The sequence below is a fragment of the Eretmochelys imbricata genome, chromosome 19 (assembly GCF_965152235.1).
Source record: "Eretmochelys imbricata isolate rEreImb1 chromosome 19, rEreImb1.hap1, whole genome shotgun sequence".
Lineage (NCBI taxonomy): Eukaryota > Metazoa > Chordata > Testudines > Cheloniidae > Eretmochelys > Eretmochelys imbricata.
The window spans coordinates 12,253,257-12,277,524 of record NC_135590.1 but is presented as its reverse complement, the minus strand read 5'-3'; the positions used below and the strand labels follow the sequence as shown (position 1 = coordinate 12,277,524).

The 24,268-nt window shown below is 52.7% G+C and overlaps 1 protein-coding gene across 1 annotated transcript in view; it reads right to left on the bottom strand.

Moving 5' to 3' along the window:
• Positions 1–176: 176 nt before the first annotated feature.
• Positions 177–24,268, bottom strand: part of LOC144277403 (discoidin, CUB and LCCL domain-containing protein 1-like) — a 48,674-nt gene continuing 24,582 nt past the window's right edge. The window contains exons 4-15 of the mRNA XM_077838163.1: positions 21,251–21,302; positions 20,142–20,214; positions 19,391–19,524; positions 17,650–17,687; positions 16,653–16,847; positions 13,547–13,668; positions 11,203–11,371; positions 10,278–10,370; positions 8,455–8,545; positions 6,836–6,873; positions 4,607–4,729; positions 177–938 (exon numbers count right to left, since the gene is read on the bottom strand). Coding sequence (XP_077694289.1) covers positions 415–938; positions 4,607–4,729; positions 6,836–6,873; positions 8,455–8,545; positions 10,278–10,370; positions 11,203–11,371; positions 13,547–13,668; positions 16,653–16,847; positions 17,650–17,687; positions 19,391–19,524; positions 20,142–20,214; positions 21,251–21,302 — 1,652 coding nt within the window. The 3' untranslated portion in view covers positions 177–414. The remainder of the gene's footprint in view (positions 939–4,606; positions 4,730–6,835; positions 6,874–8,454; positions 8,546–10,277; positions 10,371–11,202; positions 11,372–13,546; positions 13,669–16,652; positions 16,848–17,649; positions 17,688–19,390; positions 19,525–20,141; positions 20,215–21,250; positions 21,303–24,268) is intronic.

Here is a 24,268-nt window from a genome sequence, read left to right as displayed (position 1 = left end):
ATACGGCAGCAGGGGGCGCTCTTTCACTTTACGTGTAGCCAATGGCAAAGTAGAAATGATGGTTATTAAGAAAACAGTAATAGTGATGCAGGTAAAGGAGATATATATTTATATACGATCATTGATCCTGACACTGCCCCTTCAAATCCGAAAGGGAGGTGAAGATGATCTGGGGTATCTATTAAGTTCAAGGGAAAAAAACAACGCAAACAAAATAATCAGGTAGTTAGACGGATCAGCCTCTTCCGCACAAATCGGCGCTATAAACCCCATGGCTATTTCATTTCCCTTTGCTGGTGATAGACAGGGCTGCTGCTTCTTGCTCTATAGGCCCAGAGCAGATTCCCCAGTGCAGCCGGACCCCCTTCTCCAGCTGCCTGGTGTGTGTCTAATGTGAGTCTCTTTTCCACAGCCTCACAAAGGTTCGTGGTAAATGTGGGTGAGAGGGAAGTCTTGGATCTGGAAGCAGTGCCTTTCTGGGGAGGTGGTGAGCCCTGCTAGGCCGTCACCCCACAGGGTGGAAGTCCGCTCAGTCTGGGGCTCTGTGTACACAGTGCTGGCTTGGTGGGATCCCTCCCTTCTTGTGCTGTTCGGCGTCTCACCAAGCCGCTGAGCTGGGAAGTCATACTGTGGCTGGATCCCTGGGGACATCGGGGAGGCCAGCGACCCTGCCCGACCTTGGGTGGTGGGGACTACTTTGATGACACAGGTGTTCTTCTTGGCAGTGGCACCCCCGGCCTCCAGGGCTTGCTCTGTGAAGGGGGTGGCGTACTCAGGCTCGGGTGGCAGGGGCTCTGCGTACTCATGGTACTTGCCCGGCACGTCGTAGTGGTTCACTACCAGCGGGAGCGTGTAGCCTTCGTCCAGGGCGGGTTTGAAGGTGGATGGGGCTGTCTGACTGCTGGGGCTCACCTGGACCATGTCAGGCTCAGCATATTCTGCAAAGGAAAAGCAGCACAAGCCCTTATAAAGCCAACCGAGCCCCTGAAACAGCTGGTCCCATGATATGGGCACAGATTTTCCAACCTGAGCCTAGAAAGGATTCCATCACTGGCTGCTCGGGGATCCAGCTGCCAGAGCTGGGGGAGGAGAGGGGCGTGACTTGTTCCTTCAGGCCTCCCCTGTGAGAGACCAGGGACCTCTTTCTGCCAGCCCTGACCGAGCTCCTACCCCCATTGGGAATCATTGCAGTTCCCTGTAGCTGATCGACCCTCAGCAAAGCAGCCGATTGCTCTCTCTGCCAGGCTTTTACCAGCTGGTGCAGATGATGGCGAGATGCCCAGACATCACCAACAATACACTCCAAGGCCTCAGATCCCTGTTCTGTTTTCAGCTGATGGGTCCCTTTGTATGGATGGCACTGTTATCAGCTGCTCAAGCATCCAGATGTTTGCTGCTGGACTGAGGCCCATTTCCCCTTCCCGGGTGACTGTCAGGTCCTTCAGTAACAGATAGGGGAGAAGATGTCTGAGAAGCCAGACCGCCAAGAGGAGAGGATCCCAGGAGCTGAGTCTGAGAAATGGCCTGTGGTAGGAAGCTGGGCAGGGAACCAGTAAGGGGCTCGGAGGGGCTGATTCCAGCCACTTCCTGTGGGGCTCTGATCTGGAATCCAGTGGTGAGGGTGGGTCTGGGGTTCCCTATCCTCCCTAGCACAGGGGGAGGAAAGCCTCCCTGAGATAAAGGACTCAAGGACTACAGAGCCCAGTCTGGGGCTGTTAATCTGATACTGGGTCAGGGGCTGTCTGGCCTGCAGGACTTTTTATTGCCCCAGAAGGGGTGAGATCGTGAGGGACCTGGCCGGAGGGCCAGAATCATGAGACAAGACCCACTGTTGCAGTGCCAAACAGCTGACGGGGGGGGGGGGGTGAGGTGGATTTGCTGCAACACTGCCTGGCTGTGAGGGGATGGGCTGGCTGATGAGTTTGCTTGGACACCCTCCCTCTGCCACCTACCTACCTGCAGCTCCTTTATAGTCCCTATGTTGATGTATGTCAGGTAGCAATCAAGCCACTAGTGGGGACCCCAGAGAATTCCCTGACAGAGAGGGGTCCCCCAGCAAAGTCAGGGCAGCTGGTGGCACACACCCTTGGCAGGGCAGCTCCTGGGGCAGGAGGAGGTGTTGGGGAAATGTTCCTATCTACACCAATCTGGTACTTCCTATCTGGTACCCTTGGCAGCTGGCATGAGGAAGGGCTGCTGGGACCTGTACCGAAGGCTGAGGTAATCCTGAGCTGACCCAGCATGGGGAAGAAGGGGCCAAGGTGGTGGTGTAAAGCTGCCCCCCCCCACCAGCGAGCCATACACTGAGCTGAGCTCCAGTGCAGGGAGGAACCTAGCCCAGAGAGTGATCTAAGATCTTAACCCACCCCATTGCTGCAGCATGTGGGGCCCAGCTCCTCAGCTGTAATGAGTGCCCCAGTCCCACGGAAATCAATGGGAGCTAGGCACACATAGGTGGGACAACAGAAGGGCAGGGAGTCCTGATCAAGCTGGGAGTGGGCCTGGGTTACAAACATATCCTGGATCGGCTTGTGCCAAGGGCTGAGAGGAAGCCAGGCTGAGGTTTCCAGAGGGAGCGAGACAGGAGCTGTTCTTTGCAGCTGCGCTGGGTTGTTTCAGTGAGAACTGACCGGTGGAGCCTGGTTCAGCCATTTGGCCTGCTCTGGCTCGGGAGCTGCTAGCAGTGACAACGGGAGCAGGAGTCTTTTCAGTGCTAGGCTGGATGGAATCTGGCCCAGAGCACCAGTGGCCATGGCAGGGGAGCGAGTTTAATGGATCTCGGCCCAGTCTGCAGTGAGCAGCAGCCCACACTGGAGAATCCACCACCTCAAATGGCCCCCTTGCTGTTGGAGGTTGCGGGGGAGGAGAGGGAAGGGCTAACTGGCCATGGAGACTGAACTCCATCCTTCCCTGCACTGCTAGTTCTTCCAGCTCAGGGTTGGCAGGGGAATCATGGGGGAAGCTTGATCTGTGGATAAACAGAGATCTTTGGTCTCCAGGGCTGTCAAGCCCCAGCCCTTCCCCACCAGGAAAGCTGTGGGGAGGGTGGCCACAGAAGCCCTGCACGGCAGTATCATCCACTTCACCTCTCTGCCCCAAGGCGGCCCACTCTCAGCCCACACCAGGAGAGGGATCTCTATGCCAGGCCGTGGCTTGAGGCATGCACCCTCCGGGAGATGCGCTATAAAGGTTCCCTCTCCCGGGCACATGAGGCTCCTGTGTCAACGGCAGAAATTTAACCTTCGCTCCTCCTGCCCCCTTAGTTAGCCAGTTCACTGCTGTCTGTGACTGAGCCCCATGTCTGAGCTGGGCTGGCTGGTGTAGGTGGTACCAGTGCCCTCTGCTGGCAGGTGCAGCATTGCATTGTCTGTGCACCCATCTGTTCTGTCTGCTGGGTCGCAAGTTCCATTCTTGGGTGGTGCACATGTGTAGTTAGCAGATCATGGGGCCTGGTGATAGGTGCTAGTGCAGGAGCAGGGCTGGTTCTGGGGGCGGGCAAGCAGGGCAGCTGACTCATGTGCCAAGTTCCAGGGGGCTCTGTACCACTTGCCTTTTTCGCTGCTCTCAGGGTGTGTGTGTGGGGGGCGGGATGTTTTCTGCCCTAGCCAGCAAAACACCCCAGGCTGTTCCTGCCCAGGAGAATGGGAGTCAGGACTCTAGTTCTGATCCTGGCAACAGGAGGGAGCATTGTGTAGTGGTTAGAGCAGGTGTCTGGTAACTAGGATTCCTGGGTTGTTTTCAGCACTGCCACTGATCTGTTGAGTGACTTTGGGCAAGTCACTTCACCTTGCTGGGCCTCAGTTTCCCCAGCTGTAAAGTGGGGATACTGATACCCCTTGGAGGTGAAGCTGTTAGCGTTTGTAAGGTGCTGAGGGATCCTTGAATAAAAGGTGCCACAGATCTTCAAAGTGGCCCGCCTTGCCCCATGCTTAAGGAGAGGGGTTGATACATCAGTGCAAACATGCTGGTGCTAACGTGTGGGGTTGAAGGCTCCCCGGGAATCTCTGGGTCTAGTTTGGCCTGATTAGACTGATTCTGGTAAAACAGGTCCCATTTCTGGAGGCTGAGCTCTCTTGGATTGTCCAGTCGTCTCTTGAGGAAGCCCTATTGCTTGAGTTATTTGAAGACTGGCATGGATGATGCCCTGGAAAACACGCTGGAGGGAACAATCCTGAGCCATGGAGCAGGGGTAAGGAGGGGTAGGCGATGCTCTCTATTCTGGGAGTGGTCCCCATGCTCTAAGGTAGTGGTTCCCAAACTAGGGGTGCTGCTTGTTCAGGGAAAGCTCCTGGCAGGCCGGGCCGGTTTGTTTGCCTGCCGTGTCCGCAGGTTCGGCCGATCGCAGCTCCCAATGGCCGCGGTTTGCTGTTCTCAGCCAATGGGAGCTGCAGGAAGCGGCGTGGGCTGAGGGACATACTGGCTGCCGCTTCCTGCAGCTCCTATTGGCCTGGAGCGGCGAACTGCGGCCACTGGGAGCTGCAATCGGCTGAACCTGTGGACGCGGCAGGTAAACAAACCATCCCGTCCCGTCAGGGACTTTCCCTGAACAAGCCGCACCCCTAGTTTGGGAACCACTGCTCTAATGGAACACCCAGCTCCCCATTACCTGGTGAATGAGCCCCGCTGAGCTCAACTGGGGTCCCAGCCATGGGGAACGAGGTCAGTTCAGAGCTGGACGGTTGTAGGCTCTCACTGGCGCACACCTGGCTGGATTCCAATTTCGGATACCCTAAGGAGAGAGGTGGAACCCCCCACGCCTCTGTTAGTTGGGTGGCTTTTCTTCTCTTCCCTAAGGCTGAGCGGGAGGCACACAGTGCAGCTGCAGCGTTAGGGCTGGCAAGCAGGGAAACAAACTGCAGAGGAGTTAAGGTAGTTGGGTGGCCCAGAAAACCAGTGGGTGCAAATTTAGAGGCCACTTCTCAAACCAGACCATAGAAGGGCAAAAGGGAGTCAGCAAAGTACCTGGAGGAAGGATAGGCCTGGGCGTCAGGACTCATGGGTTCTATAACTACCAATAACACTAACTTGGTTTAATACCAATATCTCGCTCTTACAGAGCACTTTCCAGCAGTAGCAATTGAAAGGCCATACACAATGGTTGCCCAGCTAATGCCATTTTACAGATGGAGAAACTGAGGCAGAGAATGGGGAAACGGGTTCCCCAAGGTCACCCATCAGGCCCGTGGCAAAGCTGGGAATAGAACCTAGGTCTCTTGGTTCTATCTACTAGGCAACACTGCCTCACATTCAGGCAGCGTCCATGGGCTTGTCCACATGGGGACTTAGTGTGCTGCAACCCAGGGTGTGGCTGTTCAGGGCTCTGGCCTGCTGCTTGCTAACAGCAGTGTGTCAAAGCACACAATGGAACCTGTCAGGTGCCCTGTGCACCCCTTACGCCCTTTGCCAGTTGTCCCCAGGGTCATACTAGTGCATGAAGAATTACAGCCCGGCTCACCATGCACTAGCTGGCCATGCAAACAAGCCCTTGCACCAGTGTTACCAGGTGGATTTTTAAATGGAGTTGTTTACATCAGAGCAGCTTTTCTTATAGAGACAACTCCCATATGGGAATAGTAAAAGACTGGGGATGGGAAGGGCAGCTAAGACAGACACTTCAGCCTTTGGGCTGCTTCTCCCCTGCCCTGCGCCTTTCCCCCCATGCAGAGTGAGCATAGCCCATGACTCGAGCAGGATGCTCTCTGCAGAGGTGTAAATGACGTCAGAGGCAGCAAGGAATCGGGCCCCGCGGAGGCCAATGAATTAGCGTGGCACTCATTGTGTGTCACAAAGTAGCCATGTGCCAGGAAAGGCACCTGCCCATCCCCCAGATAATCCCCAGCAATATCAGCGCTGGCAGAGAAGTGGGTGTGAGTGACACCTGGGCGGGGGAGGAGGGTTTCAATGTGAGCTCCATCGCAAGCTTGTAATCAAAGATTTAGGCCAACATTTGTCATTGTGTCTGCTGTTTTTGGGTGCACAACATGAGACACCTCGGGGATGAGGAGGAGGCTGTCCCAATGGTTAGCTTGCCAGCCTAGGCTGTGCAAGACCTAGTTTTGAGTCCTTGCTTTGCCACAGATTTCCTGTGTGACCTTGGTCAGGTACCTTAGCTGTGCTCTGTGCCTCAGTTCCCCATCTGCCCAACCGGAATACCAGCACTGCCCTTCCTCCCAGGGGTATCTGAGGATAAATACAGTGAAGAGTGGGAGATGATGAGATGGGGGGGCATTGTAAGTACCTAAGATGGAGAGCTAGAACGTATGACCCCAGCTGAAGTAAGGAGGAGTTGTGGGTGCTCAATGGCTCTGACAATAGAGACCAAAGACACAGATCCTCAAAGGTATTAAGGTGCGCCTCTCCCATTGATTTCAAGGGGAGTTACGTTCCTAAATACCTTTGATCTGGGCCAAGGTGGTTCAAAGGGGGCACCAGAATGAGCAGCTACATCTGAACATTGTGGCCTTTACGCATTTGTGGGGGAGTGAAATGCCTCCTGAGCAGGCCAGCATGCGGCCCGAGCCCCACTTGAGCCCATGGAATATCCCCCTTAAGCGAGCAGCAGCCTGGCTGAGGGTCTGAGCTCAGAGGGGCTTGGGAAGTGCTGCTTTGCTGTTGCTGATATGTCCGCTGAGGAGTGTGCCAACTGCCAACAGGACAGACTAGGAAACGTTAAGCCAGAGTGACTCATTTTGCTACTAATGTGGAAATAACCTGCTGTCGGAGTCCAGCCCTTCCTGACTCTCAGGGAAGCCCTGGGCAGACTGTTTGCCAGCTGGCTACCATCCCACCTGGTTACTCCAGTCCTGGTTACTCCAGTGCTTCAGAGGGCACTTACCTTTCATGAGGCTGGAGTTCAGATCAGCTGCTGTCTTCCTGCCAAAAGAGAGAGGGGGAAACAAGGCAAGTCCACAGCAGCTCCACACAGGCTGAGCACCCGTGAAGCCAGCGCACGGCCCAGGTGCTGGTAAGCAGGTTAGAGCAGCCCATTTGCTCCCAACTAGCACAATGCAGAATCTATCTTTGAAGACTAATGAAGAGCTTTGTTCATGGACAACTTCCCAGGGTGTCACATAATTTGAACTCTCAATTACTCAAAGGTCTCAGGGGGCACCCCAAATCTCAGGGGCCTGGTACGTGTGTGCTTCAGCAGTACAGAGCTCCTAAACGCACCAGGGAGAGCTCTGAGCTCCTAATCTGTTCCTGCAGAGCTTGTGAGCACTGGGTCTGAAGTCAGCAGTTCAGCACCTGCTACCTCCTGCGACATAAGTCCTGGAGCCCAAGGAGTCAGGGTTCACCTGAACATACCACTCAAACCCCAGTGAATTCACCAGCTGTGGATCAACTTTGCCTTTGCCCTGTGGTTACCGGTCGAGAGGTGCCCAGGGCAGCAGTTCAGGATGCAGAGGGCCAGCTTGACTTTGGGCATCTGTACAAATACTGGTACTGCCCTTGTGAAGGGGGGAGAAATGGGAGAATCCAGAGGCACGGCATGAATGCAACCGCATGGCGTAGTGGTGAGTGCAGGGCAGCGGGAGTCAATGGTGGATTAGCCACTGAGCCAATGGGGCCCGTGCCCAGGGGCCCCAGCCAATTTGGGGGGGGCCTGGAAACATGGGCACCCCCGCGCCCCGACCCGCTCCCCAGCAGGAGCGCCAGGCAGGCAGGGAGAGCGTGAAAAGCCCCCGCGCCCTGACCCCACTCCCCAGCAGGAGCGCCGGGTGGGCAGCGGGGATTGCAGGCAGAAGAGGTGGAGAGGGGCCCCCACTTGTTCTGGCCCAGGACCCCACAAACCCCTAATCCGCTTCTGGCAGAAGCCAGGACTCCTGGGTCCTATTCTTGGCCCTCTCGCTGGTTTATATGGCTGTGGGTAGCTTCTTTTGCCTCACTGAGCATCAGTATTCCCCATTGATGAGACGGGAATCGCGATCCAGGCCCAGAGCAGAGGTACAGTGAGGAGCCCCAGCAGGAGGATGCTGGGGGTGTGAGTCACTGAAGCCCACAGAGCCCCAGCAGGGGGATGCTGGTGAGTGGCTTGTGTGTCTAGCACATTGGCTACCATGGCTCAGGAACACAAGTCCCAGCAACCATTACAATCGAGGGCTTTTACCTTTGGTGCAACCTTCGGGGCTCCAGAAGGTTGGCACTGAGCTTTGCAAAGGGTGGGCCGCCTCCTGGTTTGGATGGGGCTTCTCAGAGGCATGTTCAGCAGGGGCTGCCTGGTGCCAGCCCAGCCTTGGGGGTAATGACTCCACAGCCTGTGTGCCCAGCCCTGGGTTCTGTCAGCAGCAGGTTCTGTTTCAGGAGAAACGCTGCCCCTGGTGTCTTTGGTGAGGGACAAGTCTGATCCCGGGGGAGAGCACCCTGCTCTGGGAGCCTCTGCAGGGGGTGCTGGGAGATGATGGAGGGAAACAGGGAGCACGGGACGGGGGAGAAGGCAGGAGGGGCATCACTCACCTCTTCTTACGGCAGAGGAGAGCCAGCAGCAAGAGGCCAGACGAGAGCAGCACAAAGCCCCCAATCAGCAGCATCACCAGTAACATGGAGCCTGGGGAAGGAAGCAGGGACTCAGCAAAGGGCTCCTCTGTCCCTCCCTCTCTCCTGGTGTCAGTGGAAGCTGGTTATACCACACCCCAATGAGGATGCACTGCTCCAGACCCCTGTTGCAAAGGGTCCAAGCTCTGCCACTGCAGCCCTGACTCCAACGGGAGCCATGTTAGGTAAAGGAAAATACAGAGTCTGATTTTTTGCTTCTATGCCCATGTCACTCCATTGGGTGCAGGGCAGTGACTCCTGATTTACCCCACTGTGACTCAACCGGCTTCAGGGGCATGAGTGCTGATTAGACCAGTCAAGGATCACAACCCAGGACAGGTTTCAGAGTAACAGCCATCTGTATTTGCAAAAAGAAAAGGAGTACTTGGTTAGTCTCTATGGTGCCACAAGTACTCCTTTTCTTTTTGCAAATCCAGGACAGTATTTTTAGAAAGGCAGATTGACCAAAACCACAGGGGAAAAATCCCAAAAACTTTTAATTGTGGCAGGAGTTTTTTAAAAAAGCTCTGTTATTTAATCCTTCTCCTTCTGATGCCAATACAGACCTCATGAAACAGGTCTCAGGTCACCACATGTTCCCCTGCATTTTTGCAATCAATGGGCAGGTGGCCAGCTTGTAAACTAAACTCAGGAGGCCAAATTCTGGTTAAAGGAGATTGAAAGGGGAGGGGTAACTCCTACTGCACCAGCTGACCTCAGCTGCATTTATGTAAACGCAGAGTCACTCCAGATTGACACCACTATTAGTGCAAGCAGAGTTTGGGCAGATCTTCCTTATTGAAATAAAGGGCCTGATTCCCGGTTATGCCACTACCGGTTTGCTCTGGCGTCACTGCACCGAGGAGGACAGAGTTGTGCTGGGTCAAGCTGAAGTGTAGCACAAGGGCATTGGATCAGGCTCAGAGTTCTTCCAACTCATTTCAGTCTATCCCTTTCCCTCCCGTGTGAGTCATGCAGCTCCCATCTACATCCCTGTCTAACTTTGCAGGAGTTCTGGGCAGGGGGTGAGAAGACACATCACAGTCTGAAACAAGACCAAATAACATGCTGATAGTGCCGTAGGGGACTAATCCTGCTCTCACGGGGGTACAGCAGGAGCAATGCCACATAAGTTTGGGCCTGTATACTATACACATGAGCCAGTATACTCCAAGTGCTCAATGCATGCTACCTAACTTGGGGGGGGTGGGGGATTCTAAAAGGTGCAGAGGGGAGTTAGGTACCCAATTCCCACTGACTTGCACTGGGGGAGTTGGATGTCGAGCTGCCCTTTGAAAATTTTTTTCTTGTCCTGCACGGCTCCACTGTCAAGAGAGCATTATTATCCTCAGATTCTGGGTGGGGAAATTGAGGCACAAAGGTTAACACCCTGACTTGTTTAAAATATGTGTATCCAGTTGCATAAGCTAACCTCCATGTGCAGTCAGGAGCCTAATTTGCAAGTACAACTGCCTCTGTAGTGTGCACAGATCAGGTGTCTGCACAAGCCAGTAGCCGACCACGTGTCTAACTGGCCATTTGGGTTTGCACATTCTGGATTTGCATGCCCAGATTCATCCCAGGGCTGCCCGTTTACTGGTGCACATGAGTAACTTTTAAAATTGGTCCTGAAATGACTGACTTCCTCAGAGTCGCACAGTGAGTTAGTGGCAGAGTTGAAGATAAGTCTTCCCCCAGCTTGGACCACTAGGCCATGCTACCCCTGTGCTCTGAGCTGCACCTACCTGCTTTTTCTGGATTTATGGTGACTCCTGGGATCGCAGTGCGAGCGGTGGGCATGCTGGTCAAAATGGGAACCTCCTTTGGGGCACTGGGTACTGCAAACCACACAGTTTAATAAGCACCATTAACATGCAACAAGTAATGAACAGTCAGCTACTCCTCTCCAGCAAAGAATCTGGCCTGTGTCCACCTGAACCTGCCCTGCTCCCTAGACAGCAGCACGGGGCAGAAGTGACTGTTTTCCAGCAGAAGCCTGGTTGTTCCAAGCTGATGGTAACACTCTTAGTTGTATAGGGTGCTTTTCATCCCTCTACTGCAATGCAGATACCTCTGGGGTGGAGGGCAACTTGTCTAACACTTTGCTGTAATGCTACACAGCAGTTGAGGACAGGAAGGAAAGAAAATCCAATTGAAACTGCAGGGGAATTTAGAGTGGCAGGATGCACTGGCTAAGGAGGATCTAGCCAGGCTAACCTGCCTTAGGATCTTTAATGGACACATGGAAAGGACCCCAGCCCTTACCTGGGGGGGTTGGCTCACTTCCAACCCCTCTGCACGCTCTGTGTAAGTCTCTCAATCGAGGCATGACGCAGCCCAACCCTGCTTAGCTTACAAGAGATAAGCACAGCCCAGAGACAGCTGCCACTTGGCCCCATCCCTTAGATAGCATTCATCTCCATCTGCCCAGCCCCGGCTACAAAGTGTACGCTTTAATTCTTAGCTAACCAGTGCAGAGAGGTCTTGGGATTCAGGATCATCTCCTCAGCGCCCAGGGAGCCACTGGAGAGGAGGGCAGCCCCCTGCACCAGAGAGCCATGCAGCAATGAAGTCAATACAGGTCCATGCTGGAGGACACTGTCGCTGGCTAGTGATAACCACACTTCAGTCTGACTGGGCAGCCCCCTCTGCTCCGGTGGAGCCTCTCACCATAGGGCCGGGGCACCTTCAGACGAGCCACTTGGCAGCCTTGTAGTGCCACCTTCAGGGCGATCCTCTGGTTCCAGCTCTGGGGCATGATGCGGAGGTAGCGGGCCAGGATGGGGGGGATGAACGTGTTGGAGACCTCTTGGAGGCTGTCAGCATTTCCCTCAAAGACCTGGGGAACAAGAGGAAGATAATGGGGGGGTCAGCAAAGCAGATCGTGGTCATGCAGAGCGTCACTGCCCCACCTACTGTCTGAGCCCATTGTTCCCATCCTCCACCAATGCCACCAGCTCTCCCCGGACACCTGCGGAACCAGTTTAAAACCACCTGCCTTGGACCAGCCTCTGAGCTGTCACATCGGTGTCAATCCATGTTAGCGCCACTGAAGTCAGTGGGGTCACGGCAGGTTTACACGGCGGTGACGAGAGCAGAATTCAACCCAGAATCTGATCTGTTCTTTTGCCACTTCCTCATCTCACCCACAACCGGCCTCCTTCTACTCCATCTCACTGCCCTCAGTGCAGAAGCCTTCTCCTCTGCAGCTCTTGCCACCAGGCGCAGCCTTCCTGTGTAACCACTCCCCATCTCATGTCAGATCTCAGCTGGCAATGGCCCTTTTGTTCTTTGCCTTCCCCTCTCACTTCCTCTGCTAGGATCTATTCTTTAACCCTATACTTCGAGATACATATGGGGTAGGGGGAGGAGGGAAAGGACCCAGATGCTTTGGGGTGGATCCTTCTCTTCTACATAGACTCACAGAATGGGGGAAGACACCCCACCCCCAACGTGACTCTGTGCAGGTGTCTCTCCTTATGTGCGGGGGGAGGGGGGGACTTTACTAGGGATTTAGACCTATATGTGTGTGGGGGAGGTGGGTGCCTACATGGAAATAGACAGGCAGGCAAGCGACAGGAAGGAATGGAGCTGGTTGAAAATTTCCCTTAAAAATGTTTTTTGGCTTTTCTGACTATATGGACATTTTCATGAAAAACTCAGTTTTTGGAAACAAAGGAAAACAAAACAAAACCCCCTTCCAGTTTTTATAGGAAAATTTCAGTTCTTGGGTTTCAAAAGTTACCCCTCACCCTGAAAATTTTCCAAGAAAAATGTTGATGAAAATGCAAACCAACATTCTTGTCTGCATTTTTCACAGGGGAAAAAAAACAAACCCTTTTCCCAATCAGCTTGGGAAGGGAACACAGCCCAGAGACAGGGAAATGCTTGGAACACCTGAAAACTGTCCCCACTTTATTTTAAAGCCATGTTCTCTTTGAGGCACTCTCAGCACTTTGTATTTTTTGTAATGTCAGTTTTTCTTCCCTGTTTTTGCTTCCCCCCCCCACAAGCCTCCCCAATTTTAATTTCATGCAAATGTTACACCTCAGTAACTGGGAGGCAGTGTTGGTTAGGATGCCTGGATTCTAGTCTGAGCTCTGCCCACCTGTTGTGGGATCTTGGGCAAAACACTTAATCTCTTCATACCTCTGTATCTGTAAAATGGGGATAACAACTGTAAGGAATGGGCTAGTGCAGTGGTTCTCAAAGGTGGTCCGTTGCTTGTTCAGGGAAAGCCCCTGGCCGCTAGACAACTTGGTTTACCTGCCATGTCCGCAGGTTCGGCCGATTGCGGCTCCCACTGGCTGCGGTTTGCCGCTCCAGGCCAATGGGGGCTGCGGGAAGTGGCGCGGGCTGGTCTGGCCCGCCAGGGGCTTTCCCTGAACAAGCAGCGGACCGGCTTTGAGAACCACTGCGTTAGTGTGTATGTGCACCACTGCCTTCCGCTGCATGGAATCCAAACCATATGTCATAGTTTCCATTCTGCTAACAACCAAAAGGGACTCTTCTTCAGCTCACGGGGTAGGGGATGTGCTTTCTGGAGCAGGAAACTCCAGTTCTGTCCTTGTTAAATTCCAAGTGGCTGTGATATGCAGGATAAGGACAGCTATAAAGTCCTAATGGCAGCAATTGCTTACAACACTGACCTAGCTACCAGGAGGTGTAGAGAGGCTTAATTAATGTTTGAGAACTATAGTAATGGAAGGCATCTCCAAAGGCCAGACTCTGATCTATGTTATACCCGTGGAAACCCACAACAACTCCACTGATTTAATGCTGTGGAGTGAGTCCAGTTTTACAGTGGAGTAACAGAGACCAGAATCTATTTCTAAGCATCTCTATCCAGACTCCAGAGAGAAATACACTAGCTCCTATTGCAGGTTCTGCAACCAGACCAAGCCAACAGGCTAATTTTAGAAAGATTCAGTACAATTTCCCTTTGTAGAATTCCTACTGTGCTCTCTGCTCTCGCCACCACCTGACCTCCTTTTGTCAGGCCACACAGTCTCACCGTCTCCTCCTGCCCGCTGCTGTATCTGTAGGCTTTCCAATTCTTCCCATCTCTGCTGGAGAAAACCTGGTAGGATTTCACGTAGAAGTTGTATTTATCTGAGGATCCCTTGGTGATAATTCCTGGAACACGTACAATGAAATCAGGAAATGGTAATCCCAGAACAGGATGTAGGAGTCATGTGAAGGCAGCCATTGGCGGTTGGGGTCTTGAAATAGTCTTGGGGTTGGTGTCTGATAGAGACATAGACTTATGGGGGCAGAGATCCCGCCCAGAGGGTGGGTCTGATCCAACTCCCATTGATGTCAATGGACAGACTCCCACTGCCCTAAGCAAGTGTTGGAATTTGGCCCTTGACACCAGGCAACGAAGAGCTCTCTCGTTTTAATGGCATAATCCCCCCTAGTCTTTGGTACTGCAGCTGTTATTATATAAAAAGAAAAGGAGTACTTGTGGCACCTTAGAGACTAACCAATTTATTTGAGCATAAGCTTTCGTCAGCTACAGCAAGCTTATGCTCAAATAAATTGGTTAATCTCTAAGGTGTCACAAGTACTCCTTTTCTTTTTGCGAATACAGACTAACACGGCTGCTACTCTGAAACCTGTTGTTATATAGCGGTTGGAACAGAAAAAAACCAAGACTCCTGGGTTTCTTTCCCGATAGAAGCAAGAGCAAGAGTCTGGGCATCAGGAGTTATAGCCAGTGACTCGCTGAGTGATAGCCCCCTCTGTGCCTCAGTTTCCCCATATGCAAAATGGGGGTCATGATACTGCCTGAAGGATGTGGGGGGGAATTAATGGATCCTTTGAGAGCCCCTGAAAAAAACCTCAGAGAGGGGCCTAGTCATTATTAGGTTCTCTCTCTCTCTAGTCGTTGCCTGCTAGGAATTTCATAAGAACCTGCCGTCACCCCATGTCTCAGCTCTTTTTCCTTTCTTGTCTGAATCCCTCCTTTCCGTTCCCCGCACCTGCCCTCCGGCATCTCCCACTGCAAACTGCTGAGATGCCGCCGGGTTTGAATGTCTAACCTCTGTGGAAGCTCGCTCCCCTCGCCTGAGATGAACAGATAACCCCCAACTGCACTCCCGGCCTGCATTCCACTCAGCCTCCAGCCGCCCGCCTCACAATGCCTCCATTTTCCTCCTTCCAATTAACACAGGCATTCTGGGCCCGCCACACAAAAGCCCCAATTTTGGTCAGAGCTTTCGAAACAAAGGGCATTTGCTGGCCACTGATGCACAAGCAAAACATTAACTTGTTCAGCCCCGAGGTGGCCAATCCTACCCCTGAGATAGTGGGGAGAGCGAGGCGGGGAGGGGGAGAAAAGAGCAAACGACAGAAAAAAGAAAGAGAGAAAGGAAGGAAAAATCGAGAGAGAGAAAAGGGAGACAGTGAAAAAGGAGAAAAGGCCAGAGTGAATGAGAGGGCTAGAGAGAGGAATCATATGATCTGTAACCCCATGCACACAAGGTCAAGAGCCCCATGGGGAGGAAAATGTGTGCGTGGGAGGGATCTAGAAAGGATGAAAGGGGAAGGATCTAATTCTGCTCCCAGTTAAACTGGAGCAAATCTGGAGTGGCTCCATTGACTTCAGTGATGTTTTTTCCAGATTTACACCAGGGTCACTTAATCCAGTATGAGTCCATTGGCTTCACCTGATTTACACCAGTATGAGATCAGAATCAAACCCAGTCTCTCCCACCCCAACTTTGTATGTTATAATGCCGTCCACCTCTTTCTTTAAACAGGGAGTCCTTATGTGAAAAGCACCTGCACCTCAGAAATGTGGTTACCTCCAGGCTGTGGGCTGCCACTTGGCCAGAGAGCACCCCAAATCTATCCTCAATCATATCTCCCAGCGGGGAAGGCGGGGAGCTGGGCCAATGGAAGAAGGAGGATGAGTCAAGATTTCCCAAGAAGCTGCGCTCTGGGGCCTGGAGGGTGGGGTGAGTTACCGCATGGCTGCTGAGCCCTGCTGTGTGTGACAACCAAGGGAGCAGCCCGAGAGCCGTGGCTGGACAAGGAGCTGGGCCTGATTCTGCTCTCGTTGACGCCAGCGTGAATCGGCAGGAACTCCACCAAACCCAGCGCAAGGAGAGATGCAGGCTCCCCGCCAAGAGTGGTTTGAGCACTGGCCTGCTAAACCCAGGGTTGTGAGTTCAATCCTTGAGGGGGCCATTTAGGGATCAGGGCAAAAATTGGGGATTGGTCCTGCTTTGAGCGGGGGGTTGGACTAGATGACCTCCTGAGGTCCCTTCCAACCCTGATATTCTATGATTCTATGATTCTAAGGGGTTAGGTACAGCAGATCCTCTCCGCCCACTTTGCCACTCCCACCCCAATCCAGATGGCTCATTTTGCACACACCCACTGAGCACCATTTACACCTGCTCACTTGGGGCTTGGTCCAATGCCCACTGACTCCCATCCACTTCTATGGCCTTCAGCTCCACTTACACCTGATATGTGATGGTCACAGCTGCTGCACGGGACACAGTGTAGGAAGCAGGAGGGGTCTGAGGCTATAGGACTATTTGACAAGGCCTCAGGCCAGCAGCACACATAGGCAAGGTCCTCAGCAGGTGTCAATCAGCTTAGCTTCATTGAAGTAAAGGAAGTGACACCGATTTACGCCATTTGAGGCTCTAGCTCTGTATATTCCATCAAAGGCACGCAGAGCTTGATTCTCGTCTCGCTTTGCTCCTCGCTTCCAGCAGTGTAACCGACCCTGTGTCAGTGGAGTTACTCCTGATTTACTCTGGTGCGAGTGAGCTCAGGATGAGGCCCATGATATGATTGTGAGACAGATTCTGGAGGGACTTCGCTGGGACTCACGAGAAAGACTGAGGATCTAGCCTGTAAACTGCCATAGCTGCATGGAAGCAATGGGGCTACAGTGATTTACACCAGCTGAGGATCTAACCCCTACATTGGCATAGCTACAGTGACATCAACAGAGCTATGCCAGTTGACACAGCTGAGGATCTGGCCCTTAACCAGGCGTAGCTACACTGGAGTTATTGGGGTTTACACAGCTGAGGAGCTGCTCCTACATGCGGTAGTACAGTCCTGGGGGAAGAGAACAGCCTCTGATACTTACTGACCTGTGATGTTCTTCCTTCCGCCCAGATCTATCTCCAGCCATTCGGTCTCTGAACTGGGATCGGCAGCCCACGAGTTCCCGTGGGCGCTGAATGCCGCCTGCTCCGCTGTCCAGGGCTTGTACTGCCCCATGGCGTTCACCTCGTGCCAGGAGGAGGAGGCGTTGAAGCTGACTGCTTCGAGAGCGTGGTCACAGGCTGGAAAAGGAGGTGTAAAACTGAAAGGCAGGCAGACGAATCGGCCGAGGCGGGAGGTCACAGGGTGGTGGGGGCTGGGCACAGGGGAGGCGGGGGCCTTTATGCCACAGTGGCTCAGCCACAGAGGGAATGTGCTAGGGGGAGTCTGATGGGTCTTAATGAAAAATTCCTCTGTCTGTGGCCCAGCCCTGTGTGCGGTGCAGCCCCAGCAAACAGCCGGCAGCTCCATCTGACTCAGCATTAGCCCCTGATGGTAGCTGCCTTTCTCTTGCCATCTCCTCCTTTGATCCTCATCCCCAGTGACAAAGCCTGCCCTGCTTAGCAGAGGGGTAGCAGGGCTTCATTTCCATGCGGCAGGGCTGGATTCAGCCCATTCATCTTCCCCAGCTGGGAGTCTCTCTGTCAAGCTGTTCGCTCGTCGCCTGCAGCCAAAGCTCAGCGTGGCTGGCAGAACACAGCCTGCAGTGCAGGGTCATCACAAAACGTGCCTTACACTTGCACCTGCCTGATGGCCCGCCTCTCTGTACCCCCCCCCCAACCTGATGTAGCTCTGCTGGGCCAGGTGCTCCGCTGGAGTAAATTGGTATAGGTCCCTCAACTGCAATGGAGCAGCTGTACGCCAGCTGAAGAGCTGCCTCATTGACTTCGCTGGAGTTAATTCTGATTTACTCCGGTGTAAGTGAGAGGAGAATCTGCCCCGGGGACTCTCCCCTTATTCCCACTGAAGCTGCCAGGAGCTTTGCTACTGATTTCACTGGCAGCCAGGTTGGGCTTATTCTAGGAGAAATGGAAAAGGACGTACCTTTGTGAAAAATGAGGCGCTTTTCAGATAAGGACCCCCTGTTTAAAGGAAAATGGGTGGAGAGCATTACAAACCCGGGGCACAGAGACGGCCTGATTCTGATCTCATGCTGACGTAGCTCAGGTGTAACTCCACTGAGGTCAATGCCATGGTAAGTTATACTAGTGTGAATCTGGAATAAGTTCCCCAAAGTCAGTAGAGTTAGCCCAAATTTGCCCGAGTGTAATTCAGAGCAAAATTCAGGCTTCACTTTCCTTCCTGACTGTTAAATTCGCTGATTTCAGTGGAGTCACTCCTGAGCCACACCAGTGCGAGGCCACATGCAAGAAGGAACAACCATCCCAGAGCAGCACATTTCCCCTGCTGTGACACCTCAAGCTGATGGAAACTAAACCATGTTTGACACCCTGGGCAAAAATCAGAGTGGGTGTAAATGGGTGCTGCTCCCCAGTTCAACAGCGTTACATCTACTCTCTGATTATGGCCCCCACCCCGATGTCAAACTCTCCCGACCCCTATGCCACCCCACAACCTCAAGCCATTGCTGATTACAGTTTGGCTGCTGCTGCGGACAGCCCCATATCTAACTCCCTAGAAAGCACGACCGGTTCCTCGTTCCACCAGGGATGACCACATGCTCTGCAACAGACATGGGACAGTTTGGCCCTGTACACGCCAGCTGCCAGACTGGGCAGGTGGGGCTACTGGAGAGATGAGATTGACATAACATTGCTGACGCAAGTCACCGTCTTGGTAAAGAAGCAGCTAGATTGTATTGTTGGAATTAAATCAGAATTGGCTTCTATTCCCTGATTACTAATGATCTGCATTTCTATGGCCCTTTTCATCTAAGGAGCTCAAAGGGCTTTACAAACATTCATGAACATATTGAGCCTTACCCACCTCGTGAATTGGACAAGTCTCATTACAACTCAGGAAACAGCTGCGCAGTGAGATTAGGACACAGGCTTTTAAAGATCTTTAAGTGTTGCTACATGCTGTGGTGCTCTGTCTGAGTCAGGTGCAGGGGCACAAGGGGGGGCAAACAGGGGCACCCCCCCAAAACTCCTCTGGGGCTCGGGCAGGGAGAGTGAGTTCCTCCAGCCGGGCAGCCCTGGGGCTGCAGCAGGGAGATATCCGCTGCCGGAGGGGCGGGAGGTGGGCGAGCCAGCTCCACCACCCCTGGGCAGTGGGGGAAGGGAGGAGAGACAGCTCCTCCAGCTGCGGGGCACAGAAAGCGCCCCTCCAAAAGTGGACATATTTTTATTCCCGTGCACACCCCTGGTTAGGTGCCTAAACCGCATTGGGAGATGGGCTCCTAAATCACTCAGATGTTGCAACACTGAGCACAGTAACTCCTAAAGACCTTTAAAAATCTGGGCCTAAGCGACTTGCAGGTCAGTATCAGAGCTGGAAACAGAACCCAGGTCTCCCAGAGCCCCTCTGACGCCCCAGTCATCAGCTCTTGAAAAGAAAATATGGGCCAAATTCGTCAGCCGTCACTCAGGTAAAACATCAATGGACTTTTGCTTGAGAAAACACTGCAAGATTTGGTCCTCTCTGATTTTGAGCTACACATTGTCCCTCTAAAAACAGCGAGCCAGGTCTCGGGCTGGTACAAATCAACCTAATTTCATTGCAGTCTGAGGATCAGGGCCAATCGTCCTTTGGAGGGGCATGGGCCCCACAGGAGGTCGGCCCAGCCGTATCTACTAGCTCAGCAATCAAGTTGGCTGCTCACCTTTTTGAGTGGAGTCCATTGGCGAAGGCTGATTCATAGAGTGTGATCCCCTTCTCCCGAGACAGAGTCAGCTGCCCTCCCAGCTCATCCAAGATCACTCCAGCGTGGATGGCTGCCTTGCAGAGAACCGAGGTCTGGAGGGGGCACGGAAGTGGCAAATGAAAGGGAGGTAGAGAGAAAACCCCAATTAGAGAGCCCAGCCTGGGCTCCAGTCCGGAAAGGGGCAATTCCATGGGTCAGAGAGTGTCTGGCCTCACTCACAGTGGTGTAAACCTGAAGCGACACTATTGATTTTGGTGGAGCTTTTCCAGATTTACACCGGTGTAACCAAGACCAGAGTCTGGCTCACAAAGACTGTGATCTCTGCTTTATAAAGACTTTGGCCCAATTCTGATCTCACACCAGTGCCATCGGGCGTAGCCACACTGGAGCGAGACCAGGATCAGGCCCTTTATTTTTTGAAGTGAATTTCGCTCTGGCACAAAGTGTGGTGGAAACAGCAGCCCTGGACTTTCCAGAGCTCCGTTTCCCCATGGATTAGACCCAGCAGGTGCATGCTATCCCACATCGCCCCTGCCAATGGGCTTGACCTGGAGGGAATTCACCCTTCAGGAGCCCGTTCAACTCTTGGCCGCCCTGCTGAGACTGCCAACAAGATATGGATTAGGGCAGCTGTGCCTGTGACTCGCTTTCCCTACAGCCGCCACTCAGGGCCGGTCTCTTTGCAAGGAGCGCTGAGGTTGGTACTCACGTCTCGGTAGCCCTGCTTCGCGTTTCCCCATATGTCACCCGCGACACCCTTGCAGCCCGCTGGGCAGAAAACACTGAAACACAGGACAAAGGAGAACCCTGGATGAAGTTCTGACCTCTCAGCTCTTCTCCAAGCAGCTGGGCTTCCCTTCATCCCTGATGACCCTGAGGCTTGGAGATTTATTCCTTCCCCGTTATTTTCATTTAGGAAAGTTGGATCTGATGGAAGGTGCACAGCCCTCTATGCTCAGAACAGACAGAGCAGTGCAAGCTTGTCCAACCAGCATCTGAGATATTCGGTGCCCTTAGCCCAGGCATTCTTGCCCTCTCCTCTGAGGCTACCAGGAAGGGGGAGCATGGTGGTGGATTGTGTGATGTACATGGGGAAGTCAAGTCAGACCCATCAGGTTCATCCCATGAGCAGCATCCCCTGGTCCTGGAAAGATCTGGGCCAAACCTGCAAACCATTTCCCATCAAATGTTTGTGCCAATTGGGGCTCACTCCCCGCAAATATCCTAATGATCAAGTTCCCTGGCAGAAACAAGGACCACCCGAGAGAATGTCAATGGACTGTTCCTAGAAAGCGAATGGTGATGTTGTAATTGTGTGTATTTGCACCAGAAACCGGACTCTGTTACTTTCCTCCTGTTGGGTCACTACAGGATTACTACAAATTATTACTACAAATTATTCACCTATGCAATTAATCCATTGGTGAGTGAGTGGCTAATAACCATGAATAATCTGCACTAATGGCACCTTTCATTGGATGATCTCATAGTGCTTTATAACTAGTAGATTACAAAGCCTGACAATCCCTCTGGGAGGCAGATACTACCCCAATTTAGGGGGGAAACTGAGGTACACACACAGGGGAAGTGAATTGCTCAAGGCCATTCAGTGAGTCAGTGGCAGAGAACCCCGGAATCTGGCTTCCTAAGGCCTAACTATATTATGCAAATTTGCATCAGTGTAAGTGCATATATGCAGTTACATCAGTGCAGATTGTCACATTCTCCAGATTTCCCCTGCCTGATGTCAGTGGAGTTACTCTGTGAATGGGTTTGGTTTATTCTCAGATAATAGACTCCCCATTGGAAACCGCTTACCTGATTTGTTCCTGGTGGTAATGGGTCCCCTTATCCAAACAGGAAATCAGATCTAAAAGACAGATAGACAGAGAATTCCAGTGGCCTCCCCCATCTCCCATACCCAGAGGCAGACTGCTTTGCTGTTTGTTTCTCGGAGACACCGGCTTGACACTGATGCAATCCAGGGAATGCAATGAGTCACTCCTGATTTACACCCGTCTGAGCAACAGCAGATTCACACCCATCAATAAAGCCCTTGTTTGTATTATAAACCCCTCTTGCTCAGCATGGTTTCACAGTGGCCTATGCTGCATCCTGCCCATGTTATACCCACACAGTAATGCTATGTTATACCACCATTATCACCCCAACAGTCATTCACAAAGGGCCATGTTCTGACTTCCCATTGACTTCAAAATGGTCTCAGCTTCGGTCACCTTAGGCTGGAGTTTATCTCCCTACTTAGATTGTCGGCTGTCTGGGGCAGCAATTTGGTTCTATGTTTGTACAGCACCTAGAGTCTGTCTGGGTCCATGACAGGGGCTCTGTATGTGGCGTTCAGTGATCACTCAGGCCCAGATCCTCAAAGGTTCTTACGTGCCTCACTCCCATCAAAAGTGTTTCCTTGAATGAAAAATGAATCAAGCCTCATAACCCCTCCGGTGAGTATCATTATTCCCATATTATAGATGGGGAAACTGAGGCACTGATCTGTGACTGGCCAAAATTTACACAGCTAATCTGTGGCAGAGCCGGAGATAGAAGGGAGGAGTCCTGACCCACAGGCCCTGCTCTAACCATCAACGGACACTGCCTTCCACAGATATAGGCAATGTTTAGCAGCCAAATGGGAATGGGACCATGCTGAATAATGCAAGGAACTGTGGCATATTCCCTAGGGAAGCCACAGGGATACCCAAACTGTTATTCTTTGGCTCTTCTAAAGGAAATTACACATCACAATCCAGTGTCTGTGGATTCCCAGCAGCCCAGCCCAACCCACCCACTCTCACCATTCCTCCAGAAACCACAGAGGACGGTGGAAAACAGAAGGTGACTCATGGATCTTTGTGGCATACACCCAGCGACTGATGTGCAAGCCCCTCAGGGTCAGACGCCAGCTGCAGATGCTGATCGGTGCCTAAGTCAGAATGTAGGGCCCCGAATCTCCTTTGCACTAAGGCCCCGTCGCATCTCTCAGGGCAGCATGAGAGGGGTCGTTAAGTGAGAGCACAGGTGCTCAGTGCCCACTTTACGGCCCCTTTATACCGCCAGCATGGAGCTGAAGGGCTTTAGTGTACATACGAATCAGACACTGTGCGTGTGTGTATACACCATACGCACACACCTACACACTCACATGCATCAAATCCACAGAGTGTGGCAGGACAGAAAGGATTAGCCAGCATTGACTTTGGGATGGCTGCATTATTCACAAGTGACAAAGGCACGAATCATGCCCAGCATCCCAAATGATAGCTGGTAAAAGCTTGTCACAACACCCCGCCTGCTGCATTCTGCACATGCCCCTAGGCTACAGGAAAGGTTCTAGCAGGGGGTTCCATAGGCCACTGGCGGACCATGGGGCATTTCCTGATGTGTTGTCTGGTTACATGGCACTACCTTCCTCACTTCTGGCTACTAAACGGCATGGAGAGATGGAGCCGTTCAGTATTTTCCTAAACCAACTTTGCCACAGAAGCAGCCGGCAAGTCTGAGATCCCCAACGGGAGAGGAAACGACCTGCCTGCGTGTGAATGGAAGGGCAGGTGGGTGTCCCAATCGGAAACATCCAGGAGACAATCCCTGCAGTCTGTGCAAAATCTGGAGAATTCCTGGGGCACAGAAAATCCACATTAGCATTTGAGACTCAAAAATTGTTTTTACTGCTCTCTAGTGGGTGATCCTTGCCCTGTCTGGGGCAGTCATGATGTTTTTGAGGCAAATTCCATATCTGGGAAGGGAAGGAGATTTTTCTGTGACTCTGGGGTTTTTTTATGGCAGCTGTTCGAGGCTGTTAAGGTTTGGGATGGTAGAATAGAAGTCCCAGGGAGACGGACCAGTGGGCAGAGTGCAGGGGAGGTGGTCAAAAGTGAATGATCACCTGGATAGCACCACCACATATGTGGTTGTGATAGGGTGGGCCCCCCTTGCTATCCCTCCACTGGCAGCCAAACGGTTAATGGGAGGGTGAAAGCTCAATTAGCCCACAGGATGGCACCTGGAGAGTGGGGGAACCAATTCCTTATCAGGCCCAGCTGAGTTTCTGTAAAGGGAGGAGTTCTGTAGGGTAGGGAGTAGTAATAACAGATCTCCTCTCCTCTCCTCTCCTCATCCCAATTACTGCAGCCCTGAGCTGAAATGCCAGGAGAAAAGCTGAGGCTGCTTTGGAACACGTTTAAATCCCTCCCTCTTCTATTCTTTATCTGCTGGTGACACATACACACACCTTGCTCCCCTCCAGTCCTGCTGCCAGAATAATCTCCTGTTCCTGCCACCTGGACCATGGAGTAAGGGTAGGGAGTAAGTTCAGCTGCCCAGCCCAGGGGAAGAGCTGCTCTTGGGATCTGCTCCTGAGATTCTTGACCCCAAGTCAGGAGAAATCTGGTGAAACCAGAGGCAAGGAGTGAATCCCGGCAGGGAGCCTGGTTAAAAGGGCAGGACTTGGATTTCCAGGGGGAAAGCCCTGGGAGGAACTGCTTGCTACCTGAGCTGGACAGGATTTTGCGGAGCCTGGAAAGGGGCTTAGGAAAAGGGCCTGAAGGCAGGCCCAGGTCAGAAGAAGCCCAGGAAGCAGCAAGGGAGCGGCAGGAACATACCTTGACTGCTCATGCTGGAGCCCCTCCAGAGGAAGCTACAAGGGATAAGAACTATTGGAAGCCCTGAGACACAAAGCCCAGAGTCAGGGGCTGCTGACACAAGTTTATTGAACTATTTATTAGTGGGACTTTCTGTCTTCCTGGAAGCAGGGTGGGGTGAGGTGGGAAAGGTGACCTGGCTGGAGGATGGAGTCACAAGAAGCAGACCACCACAGGG